The sequence below is a fragment of the Colossoma macropomum genome, unplaced genomic scaffold (genome assembly GCF_904425465.1).
Source record: "Colossoma macropomum unplaced genomic scaffold, Colossoma_macropomum, whole genome shotgun sequence".
NCBI classification, from domain to species: Eukaryota; Metazoa; Chordata; class Actinopteri; order Characiformes; family Serrasalmidae; genus Colossoma; species Colossoma macropomum.
The window spans coordinates 12,341,941-12,365,788 of record NW_023494800.1 but is presented as its reverse complement, the minus strand read 5'-3'; the positions used below and the strand labels follow the sequence as shown (position 1 = coordinate 12,365,788).

The 23,848-nt window shown below is 40.7% G+C and overlaps 4 protein-coding genes across 7 annotated transcripts in view; 2 read left to right on the top strand and 2 right to left on the bottom strand.

The window, feature by feature from the left end:
* The window catches only part of sptan1 (spectrin alpha, non-erythrocytic 1), a 33,312-nt gene extending 23,804 nt beyond the window's left edge, over window positions 1–9,508 (top strand). The window contains 21 exon segments of the mRNA XM_036588177.1: window positions 860–991; window positions 1,080–1,217; window positions 1,866–1,970; window positions 2,062–2,270; window positions 2,366–2,486; window positions 2,582–2,703; window positions 2,846–2,978; window positions 3,064–3,162; window positions 3,272–3,431; window positions 3,538–3,614; window positions 3,710–3,919; window positions 4,068–4,364; window positions 4,714–4,826; window positions 5,311–5,328; window positions 5,745–5,807; window positions 6,891–6,945; window positions 7,420–7,616; window positions 8,372–8,425; window positions 8,534–8,680; window positions 8,772–8,919; window positions 9,056–9,508. Coding sequence (XP_036444070.1) covers window positions 860–991; window positions 1,080–1,217; window positions 1,866–1,970; window positions 2,062–2,270; window positions 2,366–2,486; window positions 2,582–2,703; window positions 2,846–2,978; window positions 3,064–3,162; window positions 3,272–3,431; window positions 3,538–3,614; window positions 3,710–3,919; window positions 4,068–4,364; window positions 4,714–4,826; window positions 5,311–5,328; window positions 5,745–5,807; window positions 6,891–6,945; window positions 7,420–7,616; window positions 8,372–8,425; window positions 8,534–8,680; window positions 8,772–8,919; window positions 9,056–9,181 — 2,724 coding nt within the window. The 3' untranslated portion in view covers window positions 9,182–9,508.
* Window positions 9,509–9,906: 398 nt separating this feature from the next.
* On the bottom strand, window positions 9,907–16,269 carry dync2i2 (dynein 2 intermediate chain 2). Of its 2 annotated transcripts, none has more exons than XM_036589047.1 (9): window positions 15,748–16,269; window positions 13,575–13,820; window positions 13,371–13,480; window positions 12,695–12,852; window positions 11,566–11,675; window positions 11,223–11,390; window positions 10,832–11,070; window positions 10,563–10,720; window positions 9,907–10,318 (listed from the first exon to the last, which is right to left on the bottom strand). In XM_036589047.1, the coding sequence occupies exons 1-9, from the start codon at window positions 15,823–15,825 to the stop codon at window positions 10,086–10,088; spliced, it is 1,500 nt and encodes a 499-aa protein (XP_036444940.1). In that variant the 5' UTR covers window positions 15,826–16,269; the 3' UTR covers window positions 9,907–10,085. The 2 variants fall into 2 exon arrangements, with proteins under 2 accessions (XP_036444940.1, XP_036444941.1); XM_036589048.1 differs by lacking the exon at window positions 15,748–16,269 and adding an exon at window positions 14,079–15,252.
* Window positions 16,270–16,769: 500 nt separating this feature from the next.
* setb (SET nuclear proto-oncogene b) lies at window positions 16,770–20,865 on the bottom strand. Its single transcript, XM_036588604.1, has 8 exons — window positions 20,547–20,865; window positions 19,414–19,471; window positions 19,049–19,191; window positions 18,557–18,660; window positions 18,357–18,470; window positions 18,093–18,263; window positions 17,762–17,905; window positions 16,770–17,625 (listed from the first exon to the last, which is right to left on the bottom strand). The coding sequence occupies exons 1-8, from the start codon at window positions 20,617–20,619 to the stop codon at window positions 17,605–17,607; spliced, it is 828 nt and encodes a 275-aa protein (XP_036444497.1). The 5' UTR covers window positions 20,620–20,865; the 3' UTR covers window positions 16,770–17,604.
* Window positions 20,866–23,133: 2,268 nt separating this feature from the next.
* Window positions 23,134–23,848, top strand: part of specc1lb (sperm antigen with calponin homology and coiled-coil domains 1-like b) — a 41,186-nt gene continuing 40,471 nt past the window's right edge. For all 3 annotated transcript variants that reach the window (XM_036587758.1, XM_036587757.1, XM_036587755.1), the window contains exon 1: window positions 23,134–23,359. The gene's annotated coding sequence lies outside the window, so the exon portion shown is untranslated. The remainder of the gene's footprint in view (window positions 23,360–23,848) is intronic.

The following is a 23,848-nucleotide window of genomic DNA, read 5'->3' as shown; positions in this document are numbered from 1 at the left end:
GCAAGCTGTAGCTTTTTTCTTTACATCTCTCTGTCTCTTTCTCACCGGATGTAACAACAGTGTGGAACAATATGATGCAAAACAGCCCAGCTCTTCTGAGTTCTCCACAGATGTTCATTTTGTGCTGCTGGATGGTGTCCCTCCATCTCATTTTATCAAATATTCCATCTGTCTTGTTTTTGTCCTGTGTGTAGTCGTAGCAGTAGTATCTGTTTGTTTGTTATTTGTCCTCGTTTGGTGGTTTATTAATTTCACGTTCACCACAGCTTGTGGTGTGCTATGACACCATCCACTTCTCATGGTTTTTGTTTTTGTAATTCCATTTACAAATTGCTGTCTGTAATTCTTAACATATGGGAAAATTTCTTTCTTAACCACGCATTTATGTAAACATACTGCCGACGGTTTCTCTTCAAATTAGGCTTTACTTTCTGCTCTGTTTGCTGAAAGTCATTTTATCTACAGTTGGGTCTAGGGCCACATTGAAAATCTGGGATTTAGAGTTTAATTTCAAAGAAAAGTTATGACAAGTTAAAAAGAATACGAATTACTTAGTATACTAAGCAAAGGGGAAGGGGACATAGCACATAAATACAAGAAATTAATGTTCATATTTCAAAGATTCTGCTTTTTCCCTCATTGTTATGCTGACAATAGGAAGCATCTTCAAAACGGGAACATTTTCACTAGTGGTCTCAGACTTCTGGACCCCACTGTATGTCTGTCATTTGTGGTCCACAATAGCAAGCATAGTAGGAAGAACAAGCTCTATGTATGGGAATGTACAGGTATGGAATCACAAAGTTGCCACTCTCCAGGTCTCATTGGCTTACCTGTATCTCATCTCTGCTGCTTTCAGAGTAAGCACCAGAAGCACCAGGCATTTGAAGCCGAGCTTCATGCCAATGCTGACCGAATTCGTGGAGTGATCGATACAGGTGATGCCCTCATCCAGAGAGGTGCGTGCGCTGGAAGTGAAGACGCTGTTAAGGTAAATACCTTTTCATGCTGATTCATGGTAGAACATTTCATATTTACAGGAACTGGTGTTTCACGCTTTGTGTGTCTGTCCTCTCCAGTCTCGCCTCGTTGCTCTGGATGAGCAGTGGCAGTTCCTGGTGAACAAATCTGCTGAGAAGAGTCAGAAGCTGAAGGAGGCCAACAAGCAGCAGAACTTCAACACCGGCATCAAGGACTTTGACTTTTGGCTGTCTGAGGTAATAATCATTTAAATGCGTTAATGAATACTGAAGAACACTGAATGAAAACTTCTAGAGCTGATTGTGGGTGGGAATGTAGAGCTATTAGGGTGAGGGCTCAAAATACAGGGAGTAAATAGAGCAGAGCTCAGAATAAGTGAATAAGGTGCGCTCATCAAAATTGTCTGACAGACAACAGGCCAGTCATTAGCCCACAGATGTAATATAAGTAAGCATGGCTGAAAAGTCCCCCCAAAAAACTCTAGTTACGCATACAGATGTGTGTCATGTGTGCATCTTACATGTGGTAAAAATTACCATTGCTTCCTACAAGGGAAGTTAGCTAGCTTGTTTTGCTTGTGTCATCACTTGTACTCCTGTGTTTAAAGAGCATGGACTAGACAAATTTGGGGGTGTGTTTTAGATGGGATATACCCTTTTGTAGTGGAGGATTTTGCTGTAATCCATCAACAATAGTTGTGTTGTTGTTAAGAAACCGAGTCTGGCCCTAGAACACTATTGATCCTTTAACACTGACACCTCTGATCACTCTTGGAGACCTATTTGCAAGTAACAAACAGAAATAAAAGTAAGAACGGAGATAAACAACCTCTTTAAATGTATTGTTCTCTTTTTAGTTTAATTATTTTAATTATTAATCCCCAGGTGGAAGCTCTTCTTGCTTCTGAGGATTATGGTAAAGATCTGGCCTCAGTCAACAATCTGCTGAAGAAGCACCAGCTTCTGGAGGCTGACATCTCTGCACATGAGGTATATAAAATCATGCAAGTGCGTTCAAGAGCAGCAAAGTTGTTTTGTCATGTCTCAGCAGTGACTTATAATTCTCTTTGTGCCTTCCCAGGATCGTTTGAAGGATCTGAATGGCCAGGCTGATAGCCTGATGGCCAGTAATGCCTTTGACACCTCTCAGGTCAAGGACAAGCGTGATGCTGTTAATGGCCGCTTCGGCAAAATCAAGAGCATGGCTGCGGGACGTCGTGCCAAGCTGAACGAGTCTCATCGTCTGCACCAGTTCTTCAGGGATCTGGATGATGAAGAATCTTGGATCAAGTATGCATATTGTAGCAGATGTGTGTGCAGACTTCAAATGTTTTGACATTGTTGAGTATTTTCAACTCACACTATACATTTTTTTCCACGTATAGAGAGAAAAAGTTGTTAGTGAGTTCGGAGGACTATGGACGTGATTTGACAGGAGTACAGAATCTGAGGAAGAAACACAAGAGACTGGAGGCTGAGCTGGGAGCTCATGAGCCAGCCATTCAGGTGAGGAGCAACCTGGGCCTTTTCTGGTGCTAGTATTGCCAGCGTTGATGCTTTAGTTGTAGTAGTGGAGACTAACATTGATTTGTCCTTTTTAGTCTGTGCTAGACACTGGGAAGAAGCTGTCTGATGACAACACCATCGGGCAGGAGGAGATCCAGCAGAGGCTGGCCCAGTTTGTGGAGCACTGGAAGGAGCTGAAGGATTTGGCTGCTGCCAGGTGAACACTGACTCATGCTCTTGGATGCTCTTCTCCAAATTCTTCATTCTGTTTATCCCTTATATTATGACTGTTATTGTATTTTGTGATATGGCTTTCAAGTATGCCTTGGTGAATATGACTGCGTTCGTGTGTTTTGTAGAGGGCAGAGGCTTGAAGAGTCGCTGGAATATCAGCAGTTTGTGGCAAATGTGGAGGAAGAAGAAGCCTGGATTAATGAGAAGCTGAACCTGGTTGGAAGTGAGGACTATGGTGATACACTGGCAGCTGTGCAGGTACATAAGCATGAGTTGCCGTAGAACACAAAAGGAAATTTTAGGCTAGATAAATTCTCACTTTAAAAAAAATTTTTTTTTTCAGGGCTTGCTGAAGAAGCATGAAGCATTTGAAACTGACTTTACAGTGCATAGAGACAGAGTGAATGATGTATGTGCCAACGGAGATGAGCTCATCAAGAAGGTATAGTTCAATTCAAATAGGGAAATAGAATCCATCTATAGCATTATTCTTTATTTTACCTAATAAATGGCTAAAAATGAATGACCTCTGCTGACAACTGTCTATTCAGGAGAACCACCATGTGGACAACATCACTGCTAAGATGAAGGCCCTGCGTGGCAAGGTGGCTGAACTAGAGAGAGCTGCAGCCCAGAGGAAGGCTAAGCTGGATGAGAACTCTGCTTTCTTGCAGTTTAACTGGAAGGCTGATGTGGTGGAGTCCTGGATTGGTAAGTGTGGACAGATCTGCATATGTCAGTTTGTTTAATAAATAAATAAGTAGAATTTGTCTTTTGAAAGAGTTAATAACCTCTGCCTCTTTTTGTTAATGATTAGGTGAGAAGGAGAACAGTCTAAAGACTGATGACTATGGACGTGACCTTTCTTCGGTGCAGACACTGCTCACAAAGCAGGTATGACCAGTGAGAAACTTAAAACATGCTCAGTGTCTAAAATGCTGGATGTTGCTTCTCATTACCTCTTCTGTTATTTCTCTGCCTTGTTGTAGGAAACATTTGATGCCGGACTTCAGGCCTTCCAACAGGAAGGAATCACTAACATCACAGCCCTGAAGGACCAACTCCTGGCAGCCAAACACGTGCAGTCCAAAGCCATCGAGGCACGTCATGCCACGCTGATGAAGCGCTGGAACCAGCTGCTGTCCAACTCGGCTGCCCGCAAGAAGAAATTACTAGAGGCTCAGGAGCACTTCAGAAAGGTGGGGTGCACCACACTGGAAGCTTCAGAATGAACAGTCGTGATGTTTGTATGTCTCTGTATTTTTCAGTCTACTCAGTTTACTCAGAGTGCTCTAGCAAGTCATTGTAACAAGGCGATTACCCTGTTTTCTTTGTTGTCCCACCCAGGTTGAGGACTTGTTCCTGACCTTTGCCAAGAAGGCTTCTGCCTTCAACAGCTGGTTTGAGAATGCAGAGGAGGATCTGACTGACCCAGTGAGGTGCAACTCTCTGGAGGAGATCAGGGCGCTGCGGGAGGCCCATGATGCTTTCCGCTCCTCGCTCAGCTCTGCCGAGGCTGACTTCAACCAGCTTGCTGAGCTCGACAGACAGATCAAAAGCTATCAGGTGGTGTCCAACCCATACACCTGGTTCACCATGGAGGCCCTAGAGGAGACCTGGAGGAACCTGCAAAAGATCATCAAGGTAAAGATAAGATTTATTGATTGAAGATAAGATTTTGCATACAGCATAATTGTTTCTTAATATTTTCAGCAATGGTAGGACAGTCTGAAACATCCTGCAAAGTAAGGCAGCACACATGGACAAAATGCTAGGACTGTGATTGTGATATTCCTTGATATATCTTAGCCTGCCTTACTTTGAATGATCTAGAACTGTGATTGGTCGGATGCTCATAGTGCTCAAGCAAAACTTATTGCTCGGAGTTTGTATATTTTGTATGTTGCAACATCAATATTGCAGCCAACAAATGATACATTGTACAGCCCTAGTGAAAAGTAGACACTGTTGAGTCGCTTGTTGTGTTTTACAGGAGCGTGAGCTGGAGCTGCAGAAGGAGCAGAGAAGGCAGGAAGAGAACGATAAGCTAAGACAGGAGTTTGCTCAGCATGCAAATGCATTCCACCAGTGGCTGCAGGAGACCAGGTACAAGAAGATCAGAACGACCCCTCAAAGTCATAGACACTCTTAGCTATATATCCATTATTCTTACATGCTCTACATGTTTTTACTGCATCCTACACAGTCCTATAGACATTTGATTCAGCTTTCGTTGTCAGCACATTTTCTACTGCTTGGATGTCCATGTTCATCCTTGCTGTCCATCAACACTTTCTTAGAAATCAGTGCATGCTTTGCTGTGTTGTCTATATCTTGTGGTGGGTGGGGAGATGCATTAAAATCACAAGCTTAAACACAACCGCGTGAGTGGTTTGTGGACGTTTTGTAAGCAGAAACGGGCTTTTCACAGTGCACCTCTATTTACATGTGCCTGTATGTGGTTTATTGAGTAGTGGCTATGATGTCACCACTCAATGTTTTAACTGTTGTTTGTTTTTCTCTCTCTCTCTTCCCCCCTTCCTGCTCTCTCGCTGCTACTCCTGATGCTTGGGATCATTTTTCTAATCAGGACATATCTTCTGGATGGGTTAATATAAATTTTCTATTTTTCAATATTTTTCTGTGTGTGTTTGTGTTAAATGTTTAGTATGTTTGTGTGTTAAAAACTTTTAAAAGTCTTTTAAAATGAATGCAGAGGGGTACATTGACACTTATGTAAGTTTAGGCAGGGAACAGGTTGTCATTAGACTGATAAATAAGACAGTTGAGGGTGACGGAGTATGAATGGTTAACAAATGGAACGGTTTCGTTGGTGATACCAAAGAAGATATTCTATTAATATTATTTCCCTGTGTATCTCTCCTTATGTTTCCCTCGTGTTTGATTTTTTTCCCTTTACTTTGTGTTAATGTGTATTTTGTCTCTTTCCAAATGTCTCCTTTTGTTCGTTTATGCTATTTTTTCCCATTCCTTCCTCTCTCCCTGCTCCTCCTCTCTGAATAGCATAGCCTATCGGCGGGTTATCCGTGTCTATCAGTATGAAGTCGATGATGATCTTTCTGGAAGGTTTTTCCATTTTTCTGGTTTCCTCATCTGGTCCCACTCCTCCTTTACCCCACATTGTTTGGGTTGTCTCGTCATGCACTTGAGTCTAAAAAAAAAAAACACCATTTGGGCTCTGCGTGTGCTCAGTTTCCTCTACTAACATTCACTGCGATGTGGCCATGAGGCAGGCAGATGGACCCTTCCAGCTTCCTAATCTTACAAGCCTGGCTACACTCCAGCACTGTTTTGAAGAGTGCATTTAGTTCACTTCTTTAATTTCTAGGTTTTTGTTTTGGTGAAAATGTCCATGCACCAGATTCAGGGCTGGAAACTGCAACAATATTTCCCAAATGGGGATTTGACCTTTTTCCTGATCTGAATTTGGACTGCCACACATTTGCATTTTTGTATTTTTATACATTGTTTGATGCATAAAACAATTTAAACTCTCACGTTCAGATGCATCTAGTCCTGAAACATATACTCTTGGAGCCAGAACTACTAAATTGAATAAAAACATGAGCAAGTCAGAAAATGGCAGTTTCTAACCCTGCTGGCAGTGACCCCAATCTAGCATGGTTACCATAGATGTGAGTGGGCTCCATTAGCATGAATTGAGTGGCTATTCTGGGTGCATTCTCGAATGGCTTGTAGTGTGTAGTTGACTTTTCCCTACAAAATGTAGGTAAGTCATGGTATTATGAGTATAACAGGAAATTTAGAGATGTAAGACTCTTGAGAGATGATGTAGTACTTTACTCACACTTTGAGTTTCTTCCTCTGCCTTTGGCTCATGTCTGTTTTTCACAGTCAGGCAGTAGTTATTGGTTACTCTGGTAGTTTCAGACTATGCCAACTCTAAATCTAATTGTGTAAACATTGTATTAGCTTTGCCCTCTTGCAGAGAATCCGTTGGTGAAGCATAATCTGTTCCATCCACTTAATTAAAAACAGAATGGGTGTAACCAGCTCACATAATTTGTAGGATTCAGAATGAGAAGTTAGTGATGTAGTGGCGTGAGTGTGATGTCTTTGCTCAAAGTTGCATGTTATGCTTTTTCTTGTGCTTCCTGGGTTTGGTCTCACTGATTTTTATGTGGGCAGGTCCTGTATGGTGGAAGAGTCTGGAACTCTGGAATCTCAGCTGGAGGCTACAAAGGTGAGCGAGATTTAAAATAAAAACAGTTTTGTGTAGTGGTGCACCTATCAGGACGCTTTATGACCGACTCCAGTGCCAATTCACGGTCAAATCAGACAGTGGAATATGAACAAATTTTATTATTTGGTCAAAATTATTTTTATTGCAGAATAAATGAATGCTTAATAAGATTGTCTACTAAATGCTGTAAATGTTACATAGTATAAACATAAACGTAGGTACTTCACACTTGGAAATATTTTTGATGACATTCTTGCAAAGGTTTTAGCAACAGCTTTTAAATTTAGCGTGCATGAACAAAGCTGGCTTAAAAAATTGGTTGCTTGGTGATCGGACGATTCCAGTATTGACCAAATCCAGTCAAGCACCTTTGGTTTTACACAGACATCAGCTGGCACAACAGCTGCTTTTGCTTGCTGTGGCTTATCATGTGCTGTGCTCTGGTCTTACTCATATGCGGTTGTGTCTGTACAGCGTAAGCACCAGGAGATCCGTGCTATGCGCAGCCAGCTGAAGAAAATCGAGGATCTGGGAGCAGCCATGGAGGAGGCATTGATCCTGGATAACAAATACACGGAGCACAGCACGGTGGGGCTGGCCCAGCAGTGGGACCAGCTCGACCAGCTAGGCATGAGGATGCAGCACAACCTGGAACAACAGATCCAAGCCAGGTCTGATATGTAGATACGCCTCAATACCACATCACAGACATGAAAACAGCGAGTCGGTAAATAATTGGAAAGTGATGTGATCTTCGTTGATTTGTACTACACTAGATGGCATCTGAAAGGAAAGTGACTGTGAAGTTAAGGTGCAGAATGCCTGTTTAATTTGAGGGTATGTGTAAGGCTGAAAGACGAATTATTTTCAAATTGAAAACGCAATTTGAAAGAATAGTTTTCAGATCGCAAGAGCTATGATTTAAATTGTACTCCACATGATCAAAACTGCTGGTTTAAATTTTAAGAGGAGAAATTTGACCCAGTCACACCGAGCATTCAAGCCTCAGGCCAGAAAAAAAATGGATATACTGGTGGTCTGGGCCAAAAAACAGACTTGCACCTAGAAAAATAATTGCAATTTAAATCACAATATTGGTCAGAAAACGCAGTTACTGAAGGTAAAACTAAAGACAAAAAATCATGACACAAGCATGGACTTAATTAAAATACTGGAGGAGCATAATAATGGAAGATACCTGCACATGTTCATGTATGTGTGTCAGATTTGAGGCAATCATGGATTCAGGTCTAATCAGCTGCAGTACAGAGACAAAATAACAAAGACTGTCATGGTTAAATACAGACTGCACAGTAAAGTGTCCACACAGTACTAAGCAGTCATGCTCATAGAATTTTACTCTGTTCTGTCTTGATCTACACTACTAGCCAGTGCTTTTGACTCATTGTTGATGCTTATTTTCCAGAAACACTACGGGAGTAACAGAAGAAGCCCTAAAGGAGTTCAGCATGATGTTCAAGTAAGTGATGTTAAATGAAAAGCACTACACAAATGACTCTTTCTGGACTATTATTTGACCCCTTTTCGACACTATAGTATCAGATGGAACTGTGATTTGCTTCTTTAGGCACTTCGACAAAGAGAAATCAGGTCGTCTGAATCACCAGGAATTCAAGTCTTGCTTGCGCTCTTTGGGCTACGACCTGCCCATGGTGGAAGAAGGAGAACCAGACCCGGAGTTTGAGTCCATTCTCGACACAGTGGATCCCAACAGGTGAGCATCCTGTCTGCTTGAGTGAAAAAGGACTCTTCACCCCCCCCATCCCAGTCTACTCTGCTAATCATTCTCAATCATGTATTTGCAGGGATGGCAACGTGTCCTTGCAGGAGTACATGGCATTCATGATCAGCCGCGAGACAGAGAACGTGAAGTCAAGCGAGGAGATCGAGAGTGCTTTCCGTGCTCTCAGTGCCGAGAACAAGCCATATGTCACCAAGGAAGAACTCTACCAGGTACGTACTAGCTCTGCAACTTGAACAGACTGAAGTGTTCTTTTCTAGCATAATTGCACATTGAAACTGACAGGTGGATTAAATGCACTTTAATCTGTTCCTTGGTAATGTAATCTGGTCTCTCTCTCCTCTGCAGAATCTGACCAAGGAGCAAGCAGACTACTGCATTTCCCACATGAAGCCCTACCTGGACAGCAAGGGTCGCGAGCTCCCGTCAGCGTTTGACTTTGTGGAATTCACTCGCTCGCTTTTCGTCAACTGATCTCCCGCCTCTTTGCCTGCCAGTGACCAATCGGGATGCGTTTTCCCTTCACAAGAACACACAGCTCAACTGCATGAATCTGACGTTAGAATTCTCTATAGCACCCTGTATCTGTATCTAGGTATCGACCTTACTCTTAACTATTTATCTCGCACTTCTCTTTGTGCTTCACTGACAATAGTGTAGTGGATTTGTCTGCAATTTGTGGTTGTTTTACCTGTTTCAGTGCTTCGCTTGATTTTAAGAAACCTATAGAGATGATATGCTACAACACCGTGCGTAATTCTGCAGTGTGCATTAATAAACGCTACTGGTTAGAACTGGTAATGTTGTTCTGTGTGACTTTGCCCAACCCCCCCCCAATCATATTTACCATTTATTTTAATGAAAGACTAGTGACTAATTCTAACGGACTGGTTTATTTAGCAGCAAAAGGTAAAATGCATTTACACAGTTAACACAGTTTTATGGAAAAGTTTTGTTGATTTTCTAAGTAAAAATAAGTACACATCCTTTGAGAGGACACATCCTCTGAGAACAGAGGACACACTTCTGCACATTCTGCACATGTACAATTACTCTTTGCTAGTTTTTAACATATTGGTAAAGATAAAACATAAAATGTGGCCTGTGTAAAAGTTATGGTACATTTTATATTTAATTTTTTCTAATATGTTAAACTAGAAATAGAAACTGCAATAAAATCTGCAGAAAAAAGTCTGTGTTCACTGTAGATTTTCACATAGAAAATCAACAAAGCATGTCATTTGACCAGGAGTCTTCAAACTTTTGCACACAACTACACAATCTTACAATTGACAATTTATGAAGCAACAATTTCAGAAAAATAGAAAGTCTTTGTTTTCATGATCAGGCAGCATTAAAACCAAATCTGCCTTTAAGCTCACTCTGCCACCTCGTTTGCCAGCTGCTCCAGAACTGCAGTCTCTCTCGAGCCCTGCTCTGTTAACTCTGCACTCAGCTGCCAAATTTTGACTGTTCCCTCAGCATTGCCCACTGCCAGGAGCTGCTGGGGGCTGAACTCCAGACAATATGCTGGCTGTCCTCCAGTGTTCTGGTCAATGGTGGCTGCTGGCCTGAGTGACCTCCGACCCAAATCGAACACTTGCACCAAACCTGTGCAAACAATAAGCAATTTCTTTAAACAAGTGGTGATTTTAAATAGAAGCAATAGGCATTGTAAATACAGGAAATCCTGTCAGCTCTATAATCTGATGAGCAGAGCTGTGTGGGAAGAGAATAATTATGGTGCAGCATTCGGTGATTAAGAATTTGTTGACATACAAATTGTACGCTAATAACTACTAAGACCCAACAGTTAATCTTATGGACATTGTTGTCATACTGCATCACTTCCTACCTTGTCCAGTGACTGCAGCAAAAACTAGAGGGCGGACAGGTGACCATCGCACTCCAAATACATAGGAGTCAGACACTCTTAGAGTCAGCAGGGGTCGGGGCTGCAGTATGCTGTGGATATGGGCCAAGCCATCTGTCCCAACACTCACAAAGAGGTTTCTAGAACAAGGGAAACAGTGGCAGCAAAACGAGCACTGGATGTCTAAGAAATACTATGATTTACGTAAAAGTAAAATGCAATTTATATCTCACAAAACAAACAAAGCTCACCTATGGAATGGGGAGAAGTGAAGCGAATGTATTGGGCCACCTCTTGTTGAGAAAGAGAACTGTGCTGGTGAACGCAATGTCACACTCTCGCCATCAGGGGGAACCGCTGCTACTGTCTGACTGCTGAAAGAGCATTTGAGCACCATGCCTCCTTCAGAGCCCACAAGAAATGTGTCCGTGTCCCAGGGTGAAAGTGTTAGAGAGGTGACTCCTATATTCGTGCCACCTCTGGTCTGCAACTAGGAAAACAATACGATTCTTTCAGTATTACACATACATAAAGTGACAAGTCATTTCACTATCAAGTGAAGTCAGGTAATAAAAGCTGTCATTACTGTGAATGAAGGTTCCTAAATTTGAAATTTCAACCTAAAGCCACCATGGCACAAACCTTGCTCATCGAACTGCTCTGTGGGACCTGTTGCCGGACAAGAGCGTATCCAGAAGTTAAGGTCAGTTTACCCTCCACTCCATCTACGCTCCACAGCAGGATTCGGCCACCTGAACATGCACTTAGGACAGCTAGTTCTCCTCTACGAGTCCCTGGAACCCATTTCACCTACAAACATACAGATACAAATGCTTGGGTTATGGTTAAAACCGACAAGTGAAAACTTTGAAAAGATGGTACAGACATTTGTCAATACTTTCACACCTACAGCCCTTAAGGCAGTTACTGTCACGGTAAGACAAGGCGAAAGTGTACATTTTTAAACTGCAAAAGAGACAAGTACCTCATATACGGGCTCTCTGTGAGTATCTGGCGACATCCCTGTTTGAGCAAAAACAGGGTCTTGAGTGCGACTTGTATCCCACACGATTACTTCTCCACTGTAGAGTCCTCCTGAAGAAAGACCAGAAGGAGAGCAGTTTTTTACACAATCATAAATATATATATATATGTATTTTTACATAAGCGTTACCTTCAACTCGAAGAGGATCTCAGCTTTACCTTTAATCTGTCAGAGGCTTTCAGTAGCTAGCCTTATCAGAACCATCATGGCCACCAAAACAGTAGGCCAGATTCTGGAGGCACTTTAAAACCTGAATTTTATAGATGTTTCTATATTTTGGCATAATTCAATAGATGAGATGTAAACAGAAAATAATTCGGATCGGTTTGATGTGAAATGGTGTATTTTAGAGAAACTTACTGATTTCTTTGCAGTGGTGGTGATATGAGGTTGTGATGTCTACAGTGCATATAGCCATTTTATTGCTGTATATATTACTATGCTGAAAACAGTAAAACAGTGGTAAATCTGATCCTTGGGGACTGTTTTGCCTTACAACATCCTGCATGTACCTCTCTGTAATCCATGTATTTAAGAAAATATGTTTTAGGCCAAAAACTTATCAGAGAAATATCATGAAAAATATTTCAGGCATCAGATAATGTATTCCGAACCATATAGTAACTTTCTGTGATAGAGGTGTTAGAGGCATTAAGCTCTTTAGGCATTTGGTTCCTATCACCAACACTGTGAACAACACAGTAAAACTCTCTAGAATTACACATTTTATATCTAAACTACTCTGAATCGCTTTATTTCATAATTCAATTATGCAGGAATTTCGAAAATAGGTGGAATTCCCCTTTGAGAAACTCTTGTTTATTCCACTTTCAGCTAATGCTTACTGGTGTATTCTTTCTAAAATGAGCAAAAATAATCGGATATGCAAATTACATCACAAAAAGAATTAGTAGAGGGCAACTGACTAAAAGGTATAACTTTACAACTTTATATACAACCCATGTGTTCTATATGACCCAACACACATTCCCCTTAAACCCGGATCCTACAGAGTGCAGGACTGTGCAGTGGGCAATGACGATGATGAACATCTGTGGCTAAAATTTACCAGCAATCAGAGATGGCCGCAGGGGATGGAAGGACACACACACGACAGGTGTCGTCGTATCTATGACCGTGTCCGGCTGTTTAGGATTCAGTCTGCTTCGGTCCAGGTTCCACATGCACACGCAGGACCTCTCGGTGCTCCAGTCTCCATTATCAACACTAACACAGATGGCATTGATTAGTAGGGGTGTAATGATACATACATCTTCAGGTTTGAGAAGGTTTTTGATTCTGAGGTCAAGATTAAATTATTATTTTAATCATATTTGATCATTTATGTGTTGAAATGTCATGGCTTTGCAGAGGCTGTTACAAGTTTTGTGTCAAAACAAACGACTTCAAAGTAGCATGTCTGTGTAAAATAGCAATTGAATAAAACAGTCTAACTGAGCTGCAGAAGCTAACACAAAAGAGCTTTAAAAGCTAACACAAAAACCTGATCTCTCTCCATTTATCAGCATCAACATGTCACAAAAGCACAATTCAAACACATGCAAACTTTACACTCTGACTTAATTTAAGGCCCTTGGAAAAGAGCAAAAGTTGCATCTATACAGTTTTAAATTTCTCCGTTTCAATTTTTTTGAAACTGTACTGAAATCCTCACACCCTTCCTGATTCGACCGAACCATTTAAACTGGATGCTATATAACGTTCCAGGCAAGAAGGGCACTTACCGGCCATAAGCACAGGCAATAACAGAACCTGTGCAGTTCCAAGATACACTGGTAACTTGCAGACCCCTCTGCTTTGCGTCAGGATGTCCGAGACAGTATAAGCAGGACACCTGTACAAGCATTCGTACAAAAACATAATCATAACAACATGAGTTATTACACAGACAGGCCTTCAAATGAAGCTGCTGCATGTCTGGCTCTCACCGTCTGATGCTGATCCGCCCAGTTCACCTCAAACCCATCGAAAGCGTGGCTCTTTGCGTTCTTCACCAGTTCCCTGATGACCATATCCTCTACTCTGCGCAGGAAGTCCTCCAGCCCAGGCGGGTCTGATGAGAGCTGTGGCTGTGGGAGCTGCTCATGCGGATCTGTCTGAGCTCCACAGTCCCGAACAGATCTGACCTGCGCTTCAGCTTCTGCAGTATGCACCGGCTTCGTTTGACAGGTTTTCTGAGAAAGCAAATGGTGACCACAATAGCAAGTTAAACGGAATATTTAATATTCGCAAAAACTTTTTTAAGACAATGATTCACGTGTAGCACACACAGGTGACCGGTTTAATGCATGGCACTTTTTTTTTAAGTTAGATGCATGAACAGAGGTAGCTATTAACTAATAATATTTATTTAATAAGATTTACTCAAAGGGACCCTCCAGCCAAAATTAAAAATGTAACCATCACTACAACTGATAAAAAAGCCCACTCACCTCTTACAGCGACACCACAGTAGCCTCTAAAGCAAGATTTACTGGATTAAAGATAAGGTTGATTAGGCTGACGAGCTTCAAGGTGGAAGTAAATTTTAAAGATGTTTTGGTGTGAATAATTGAGGACAGGCTGTTTTAGATTATTCTTTTGAACTATTACTTTGACAAACAAAAAATATACATTTAAGGTTAGTGCTACATCACTGATTATAGCTAGCATCAGATGTACTTCTTAGCCTAAAGACTGGTGGCTAGACCAGATTTGTTGAGCGTCACAGGGATTATGGGTTTTGTAGTGAGAGTACACCGGATGAAAATGCGAAAAGGATAAAAAATCGTGAAATCTGCCAAACGTGAGGGTGCAATTCCAGTTTTAGGCTGGAATGCCTCCTTGGTCAATTTTAAAGGATTTGTGCTTTTCTGAGTATTTTCAAATCATAGCATTTTTACTCCTACTTACGAATATTTGTGAGGAAAGGCATCTGATCCTCACTCAGTTGCATTTTAGTACCTGGCATTTAGTTTCTAATTCCTTTTTGTGTTTCTGTGTTATGGTGGTGACAGCATCTGTGGCATTTTAGACCAAAAAGAGAAGAATGGAGCCTAACAAACTTTAGTTACTATTCCGATAGAAGCTGGATGGGCTAATTAGTTCTATAGGAATTCAGTTCTGGAGTTTTAACATGATATATATTTTAACTTCTGCTTAAATAGTTTTTTGAAAAAGTGTTTTACTCTTATTTAAGTTATAATTTCATAAGTAACAATATTCTATGTTCTATGACTTTGAGTTTAGGCTACTCTACCCTCTCACGACGCTGAATAATACGTCCCCTGTGAACCTAAATGTGAGGTCCGTGATGGTACTTGGCTTACGTCACTACTAATAGGTCTGTATTCACAAACCAACCACCTCAGGAGTAGGACTGTTGATCTAGAACCAGTTTTGTGGCTATTATAAATATGGAGGAATCTGATACCAGCCCTGAAGAACACATTTAAAGGGTAATTTCACCAATTTTTTAAAATGTCTTAATAATTCAGCACTTCATTGTAGAGTTTTCTTTACAGTGGTGGTGATAAGAACCAGGGGTTCCCATGTCTACAGCACAAATACAGCCATTTTATTTATCTTCCAATACAACTAGTGAACCTACATGTGTCTTCTGATGTTTATATGTCATGTTGATGATAGTAGAATAGTCATAAATCTAACAAAAAAAAAGGTTTTCATGAATGGATTAAAATAAATTGATTAAAATGTATTTCAATCCAAAACCTTATCACAAAACTATGCGATAAAGTGTCAGACATTAGGGTAGGTTACATATAGCTACCTAACCTAATTATTATGTATAAGTTAACAACTTTCTGTAAGGGAGCTTACAGAAGTGGACGTCTGGTTCCCATCACCATCACTGTGAACAATTCTGACCCGGCAAGTTTCTCTAGAACGTAGCATTTCACACCAAACCACTCTGAACGGCTTTGTTTACGTCTCAATCCTTCAACTATGCAGGTTTTTTTTAAATCGGTGAAGCTCCCCATTACTGACTTCGATTGCAGCAGTATCCCGGCTCCAGTGACCAGCCTCTGAAAAACGCCGGAAGGGAAGCTAAAGCTAACATTACTTTAGCTCACTAATGCTAGGCGCTAAAGTCTCACGTACCGACTCTTGTGCTCGCTGGTGGGAGGTTTTCCACGATGACTGAACACCAACAGCATCGAGCAATTCGTCCATAAACATGTTGTCAAACTACAGAAGGGGGGCTGTCTCAGCAGACCACCATGCCTTAATGTTAGCTAGCTAACTTGCAAGCAGCTCACTGGCTATAGCTAACGTTACTAACCTATTAACGTTAGCTGAGGATAAGACAGGCGGTACAATCTAGCTAGCTAGCGATTATGAAGCTAAGGTGGCTGCAAATAAATGGTTTTAATTTGCAATACGTTGCTTATCACATAAAACCACTAGCTACATAACATTAAGCCATCATTTCGGCGCTTCCCTTCTGGGACATTCACTAAAACTGCAGTTTTCGCAGTGAGTCTGATGCCATGGTTACCTATGGGCGCAGACTAAAAAACAAAAGAGACCCTCTATACTTCCCCTTGCTCCCTTTACTCGCAAACAAAGTGTTCTTCACTTACTGCCCGATCGGACGGCAGCGTGCACAGAGTGGAATTTAACTAAACTAACTTTTAGTCGCTAAATATTTAGGCTTTAGTTATATCTAAACTGTAATGTAACATCATCCTGAGAACTAGTGGAAGTAGCTAGGGGTAGTGAGGGAGTGTAATGCTTGTTTTTTGCGTTGACCCAGAGTTGTTTACTACTCCCTTTACTGCGCAGAGAAAAAGTTCCGCTTTCTACGTGTTCATCGTTGCGTTACCCCAAAATAACAGACGTTAATGTCTTTGTATTAAGTTTTAAGTGATCACGTAGTTCACCCCTTCGCATATGATTTCACACCAATAGCACTTCATCAACAAACGAAGCTTCAACTATCACAAATTATGTAACAGCTAAAGACGTTGAAGAGCTGAAATGAAAGGGTTTCCCTATTTGGTCAAAAATAATGACCAGCATGAAATATTTCACACCTTTTATTGTAGGAAAAAAACACATCTTAACGTTTCCAATACTCTTGGAGTGGAAGAAAAGGTGGATTAAAAAGACCCAAATGTACATTTCTTGTAAGTTTCTACGATTTATTTTCTCATTTAAATAATCCTTTAATTAGCCAAGCTCAAAATTACAAGAGGAAGTTTTTTTGTGTTTTATTTTTATTAAAAATGTAAATTTCAAACCTCATGGGTGTCTGTAAAACATTACAATGAAAATTCAATCAACATAAACCCAAATGTTGATGTGTCAAATGCCCACTTGCCCCACCCAACCCCATTTAACTGCCTACAATAATGACGGTCATACCCTGATATTGACCCCAGACATTTACAAGAGGTGACAAGAACAAGCTGGTGCTTTCCATTTGTCCAATAATCACATAGGAAAAAACAGTGTCAACTCTTTGGGGCCCACCCCTGCATTAAAGAAAATATACATAAAGAAATGAAGAAAAAAGTGGCTAGGTATGTATGCTATGATTAGGTCATCACTGCACCATGGCTTATTATTTCAATTCACAACCATTCACAGAAAATGTATTTATATACTTATATAAATTGCTATTTACTTCAGTTTAGTCTACAGAGGATGACGTGCAGATTGTTAATATCTTGTATTTGTCTTTGGAGATGGTGTAATAGTTGATGACGCAAGAGGCTTCAGCAACGAGATGCCACTAGTTTTCCAATGCAGGTATATCCAGGGAATTAACTCGTATTAGACATGGTAAGGACAGGAGAGGCTTCAGTAGAACAGAAGACGGAGCACAAAAATAAAATAAAAAAAAGAGATCAAAATAAACAAAGCTTTTTGCTCCCTCAGGTTGGAGGATGACTTCAAAAGGAAAGAACAGGTATGGAGGTTGTTGGAATACGGGAATATGTCCTTAATCAGTTCTTAGTCATCCTCCCCGTCATCCTGTGGGTAGAAAGGGGAAAAAGTTACAACCCAGAAAACCTCAGATAAACTCCCATTACATGTCATTTAAAAAGATGTGCTGTAACTGTCTTGGTTCTAATATTGCATTTTTAAACTGGATTTTTTAAAAACTTGCCTCTCCATCCTCTCCCTCATCTTCCTCCTCGTCTTCCTCTCCCTCATCTTCATCTCCCTCCTCATCAATGTCTTCCAATCCTTCCTCCTCCTCTTCATCATCCTCATCTTCACCCTCTCCTTCCTCATCATCCATGTCTGGGACCTGGAAAAAAAATAAATGGGGAAAAAAAAATTTTTTATATATATATATATATATATATATATATATATATATATATATATATATATATATATATATATATATATACACACACACACTGCTGCCACTGCATTGTGAACATCGTGTCACTAATCTTTAGACATATGCAACAGTTACTTGAAAGTCTTACCAAGTAGTACTGCAGAGGATTGGGCCAGATATCATCCTTGATGACCTCTCCGAGCTCATCTGCGCCTGCATCGGAGTGATCAGTGAACCAGGTGAAGAAACTCTCTGGCTCCTCATGTTGCCTTTTCTTTCCAGCCTTGTTCTGTGTCTGCTCGGCACGCTTTGTCAAGTCCTGCAGTTTCAGAGCGATGTAAACACATTTTTGTTTGTATGGAACAAGCCACCCTTGCTTAACATTAACGTAATTTAAGGAAGCAAAACCAACCTTTCCAGCCTTCCATTTAATTTCAGTTGATTTTGAAGATGGATCACCACTTTCGTTCAAGTGAAATTCTTTTGACAGGACTTTGTTTTCGAAGTAAGGATTTTCATCAAAGTACTGAAAAAGTAAAGAGATATCAGTGCCCACATTCTCAGCTTTATTTTGCAAATCAAATTCACAAAATACACACTTAGGATACTTACAAAATCTATTCTGTAACCTGATTTGATGTCCTCGAACTCTGTGACCTCGACCCTGGTCAGGTAGTGAAGTGCTTCCTCATCCTCCTCCCCAAGCAAGGCTGACACTATACAAGAACATCAGCACAAGTCAAAAGCTGTAGCCACATCAAGCCAAATAATGAAGAGCACAGAAAATTAGAGAGGAATGGCCAGTTTGTCTAAGACATTATCACAGTAATAGCTCAAAGCAGAATTTAAAATGTACTCAAAGTCCATTAGATCTACTGAAGGGATATAAAATCTCCAGAGATCAAATTTGCATTTTTTGTGCAGAATATTTTTCCAAAGATCTATAATTCAATGTGTAGGATATATTCTTAAAAAATATTCTATATTTAAAAAGATGCAAATGATTACAGCAGAACCTATATCCCTGCAGTATGCTCAAGTGTGCAGACATGCAATTGCAAAACAAATAGGTAAATTTTCAGCAATAAGCACTCATTCTCTTACCTTGTGGATGGTTGACGAATGTTGTGACCCAGAAGTTTGGAATTTTGGCTATGAGTTCTGATCTCTTCTGGAAGAATGGCTGGCGTAGCTTATTGTATTTCTGCTCTACTTTTAAAATTTCCTCGCTTGCTTGTTCGTTCAATCTGGAGAGGGAAAAAAAAAAAAGGTGCAAAATCAACAAACCTCGAATGCTTAATTTAGTTCACTCTAACAAGTTCTCTCCTAAACATATATTTCAGCATTGCAGGCATCAGAGTACATTTAATCCACATAAAATCTACATTGCACATGAAGCTGACTCTGATGGATAAATAAAGAGAACACAAGCATTGAGAGTAGAAGGAAAGGTGATAAGGCTAAGTTACCTGTCAATTTCATTCTGTACTTCATCGATGTGTTCAATAGCTTCCTGCTGTTCTTTTTCTGAAAAAAGCGACACAGAAACCAGTTTAACAAAAGCTCGCTCTAATTTATTAACAGATTTATCTGACACAGAGCCCTTCTAACCGCATTGGACACAGTGACAGGTACTATGCATAGAAATGCATTCCCCGCCTAAATGTGACTTAGCTGCCAGGCTAACACCCTCACATAAAGTATTGCCACAACTGAATGTAAACACGCAGGACTGCCCCGAAAAGACCCGGAACAGTGAACAAAACGAAACGGCCGAGTGGCCCAATCGTCCAGAAAAGGGAGGATCTGAACGAATTAAAGTAACAGCACGATTATGAACTGATAAGCCCGCTGATTATGCTCGGGCTACCGTTTCCTGCCACCGCACCGGGCCGCGTGGTTTGAATGAGCGAGGCCACACGCTGCGAAATCTCGCTTTAGCAGAGCTAGGTTAGCTAACCAAGCCAAAGCTACACAAACTTACACCACCAGGCAGACGGTTCAAAGGAAAATAACCCAGGCGTAGTGCCGGGCAGCCATTCAGTCCACTAAAAAGCCTCTAAATTTAGTTATCCTGCGGTTATCGGAGTCAAACTTGTCCGCCAAGGCACTAACTGATGGAGTCGTGATGGCGGGGAGACACAATAACGAGCTACAGGCTAACTAACACAGAAGCCACTGTAACTACCTCATTAGTAACACCTTTCGGTCGCACACGACCTCACCAGGGCACTCAAGAACACGCAAAGGTGTCCGGAGTAAGGAAAGGTTTGGTAAAGTGTGCGGCTATCAGGCACAAATGAGAGTATTTTGTTAAATGTCGCCTGTAATGAACATGCGTGGCACAATGAGCCGTGTAGGGGAAACATGGCCTCCTCATGTAGTTAGCTTTAGCTTAGCAGCAGCTCCCAGCGGCTGGCTGGACGACTCGCTCCACGTTTGTGTGCGACACCTCGAGTTGTTCCTTAACGTGAGCGTGAAAGATTGAAAGCATTCCTAACAGTTTCTATGAAAAATTGAAAACGGCCCGTAGGCTGAGGAAGAAAAGAAAAGTAAGTGGAAAATGGCGGTGCTTAGGAGGCCGCCATTATAGTTACTTTACCCGAGGTCTCGTCCGCTCCGTCATGATTTGAGTTCTGCTCCTTTCTACTGACTTTCGCCGCTGACGCCGACATGATTTTGTTGGTTTTTGTGTCTTTAGACTGTATTTAACTGCACAGAAATAGTCCCAAAAAAGAAAACAACAAAATAATTCGGAGCGCTTCCCCTGAGGAAGAAGAAGAAAACTTCGTTCTACCTATGTGAGAGAAGTGCGAATATAACCGCGCTCTATATCGCTCCCCTACAGTGTAAAACGAGCCTCTCTCTCTCTCCCTCTCTCACTCGCTCTACTCGCCACCGCGAAGCTCTCTCTCTCTTCGTGAACGCGCTTTAGGAGAGTCGACTGAAGCTCCGCCTCCGGACCGAGGTGGGCGGGGCACCGCGCGCTTCTTGCTCTCTTCGGCGCTCTCTGATTGGCTGAGAGATAAAGAGGAAGAGAGTTTGTTTTGAAGAGGCAGTGAATATTGGATTAAATTGGGTCAATAGATGAGGTGGGTTTAAAAGAGTGCACACATTTGAAGAAAAGAAACTAAAACTCAGACTTCAGAAGCCCAAGCACATACTCATTTAAAGTGTTACATCAGTGAGATGAAATAATGGAGTGCAGTTAAAAAAATTATATAGATAAAACAAATATAAAACAATATATATATATATATTATATGTATATATTATATATATATATGTATGTATTTAAGTGGTAAAATAGGTAAAATGAAAGTTAATAAAACACACAAATATGCTTAGATAAAAGTAAAAGTATTATCAATTCAAAATGCTCTGGAAAGTACAAATCCATCAAAGACACGGACGGATTAACAGGATCACCAAACTCCAAAGTTTGAGGCAAATTAATGTACACAAAACTACTCTCTAAATTCATCAGAGTGTGATCCATACATAAATATGTTTCACTGCATGCATGTCAAATGAGAAAGGATAGTTACACAGTTTCAAATGCCCATTCAGGTTTATCTTTTATAACCTTGATATAGTGCACAAGAAAAAATAAAGGCCAAAGACAAACTTAGGTTTCCACAGAATCTCAGTCGAAAGAAACACACTGCATGTGACATTTTATTTACATTTACATAAATTAGGTAACAGGAAGAAAATGGGCTCAAACTACAGTTGGCTTAATTAAGGGTTTCGAAATGCTTTTAGAAAGCTGAACACATAAGTTCATCTCACTACTCTCACAAGTGATCTGAAGCTGTACATACTCCGGTTTGGGGTCTTGCAGTGTACGTCCCAAAAGGAGGAAGATACAAGGAGCAATTTTTCACTAAAACTGTTTGCATGTTTACCAGTGTTAACTACAGTAACAGCCTTTACTCTTCTGAGAAAGCTTTCCACTAGATGGAACATTGCTGCGAGGATTTGATTGCATTCGGCCACAAGAGCATTAGGGAGGTCAGGTACGGATGTTGGATGATCAGTTCTGGATGACTCCAATTTATCCCAAAGATATAGGACGGAGCTCCATCACACCAGAGATCATAGGTCCACTGCTCCACAGCCCAGTGCTGGGGGCTTTATACCCCACTAGCTGACGTTTGGCATTGGGCATGGGGGGTGACCTTAGGCTCATGTGCGGCTGCTCCGGAGTGTCCCATTCTATTAACAGGGCTTTTCTATGGAGATTATACAGCCTGTGGGTGTGTGCAGATGAACACTTGTGTCAGCAATGTGTGCACCTTAAAGTAGATTAACCCACTTATTTGAAGGGCTGTCTGGATAGTTTTGGAAATACTGTATATTTATGCCTGAATGGTATTTGTCCATGTGTGTATTCGACTGGAACAGGACCCTTAACCAGATTCTCCATCAATTTTTAAGTATAACTTAAATGGGAATTCCATCGATTTTTTTCAAAATGCCTCAATAATTAAATTGTTAAGATTTACAATACAAAGTCATTCATAGTGTTTAGGAGTGAAATGCTCCGTTCTCGAGAAACTTACCAAGTCAGAATTGTCCACAGTGGTGGTGATTAACGCCTCTAAAAGCTCTCTTACAGAAAGCTCTTACATGATATGGTTATAAATAAAATATAAATACGCTGCCTGACGCCTGAAACATTGTTTTACGATAGTTTTGCGTTGAAAGGCAATATAGTACCCAAATACCCCAATTTTACAAAATTACATTACAAATAATTCTCGAATACAGAAATCTAAATATATATATATGTATGTATATATATATATATATATATATATATATATATATATATATATATATATATATATATTATTTGTTTCTTTTTTTAACTGAACACATATATTTGGCCCAGTATTGAGTTTTGTAGGGTTCTACATGGTTCTATTATGGTTCTACAGGGTTCTATTATGGTTAATTTAACAACGCTATATGTCAAAATACATATTCACATATTAACCTGAAAAATACTGTTTTTATTTTTGTAAAAGACTTTTATTTCTCTGGGAGGGAAAAAACATGGTATTAGAAGTATTAGCTGAACAAATTTATTTAGTAAAAAAACATTGCTGCGAACGTTCTCGGGTGACTTTTGTTTTGAAAAATGTCTCTTTTCTTAGCAGTAGCGGGAGGAGCTCCTGCTCTGGCTGGCTTCAGTGTGTTCAGGCTCGGCTGTGGATCGGCTGAGGGCTGTACTGACTCCTCTGGACTGCACTGCCAACTGAACAGCCTGTGTCTGTGTGCCGGGAGGAGGAGGAGGAGGGAGCCTTTCTGTCGTTTATTTTTTCAAGTTTTCAAGGAATACTTGCTTCAGCTTACACCGGAGAAGCTGGACCATCACACGAAGTCTTCGGCAGAGAGAACATTTTAAAGGTAAAAAGAGGGTTTTGAATTTAGCGTTCAGCTGCTGTTTTGCGTTGTGGCCCAGCTGTACTGTATCCTACAAGTACCGCTCAGGCCTGCAGCTCACGCCTTTACAAACTCCTCCTCTGTGTCCATAGGGAATAGGGGGAATAGGACTACACAAAATTTCCATTCTTGTGCTTGTTTCTGTTATTCGCCCTCTGTTTGACGAGCTCTCACGATGTTCATGCCAGAATTAAGTGCTGCATTTAAGGTAACGCTGTTCCTTTCAGTGCCAGACATCCTCACTCACTGCTTTTCTTTATTTCTCAATGTTCAGACAGAGGTGGGCATCTAGTTACGTTTTTAAGTAATTTTTAAAGGATTTGTACTCTTTTGAGTCTCGTTTCTTTTCGTAGTACCTCAACTTGTGCCCCTAAATTTGTAAGAAAAGTAATCTACTTTTTTCGTTGTTACATTTAAGTCATTAACATGTAATTACAGATTCTTTTAGTTTTT

Coding starts and splice junctions, on each gene's coding strand:
- dync2i2 (XM_036589047.1), bottom strand. CDS start 15,825: ATGTTTATGGACGAATTGCTCGATGCTGTTGGTGTTCAGTCATCGTGG. Junction 11,676..12,694: donor GCGGCCATCTCTGATTGCTG/GTAAATTTTAGC, acceptor GTCTTTCTTCAG/GAGGACTCTACAGTGGAGAA. Junction 10,721..10,831: donor CACTTCTCCCCATTCCATAG/GTGAGCTTTGTT, acceptor CCCTTGTTCTAG/AAACCTCTTTGTGAGTGTTG.
- setb (XM_036588604.1), bottom strand. CDS start 20,619: ATGTCGGCGTCAGCGGCGAAAGTCAGTAGAAAGGAGCAGAACTCAAAT. Junction 18,471..18,556: donor CAGGTTACAGAATAGATTTT/GTAAGTATCCTA, acceptor TTACTTTTTCAG/TACTTTGATGAAAATCCTTA. Junction 17,626..17,761: donor ATGAGGGAGAGGATGGAGAG/GCAAGTTTTTAA, acceptor TTCTACCCACAG/GATGACGGGGAGGATGACTA.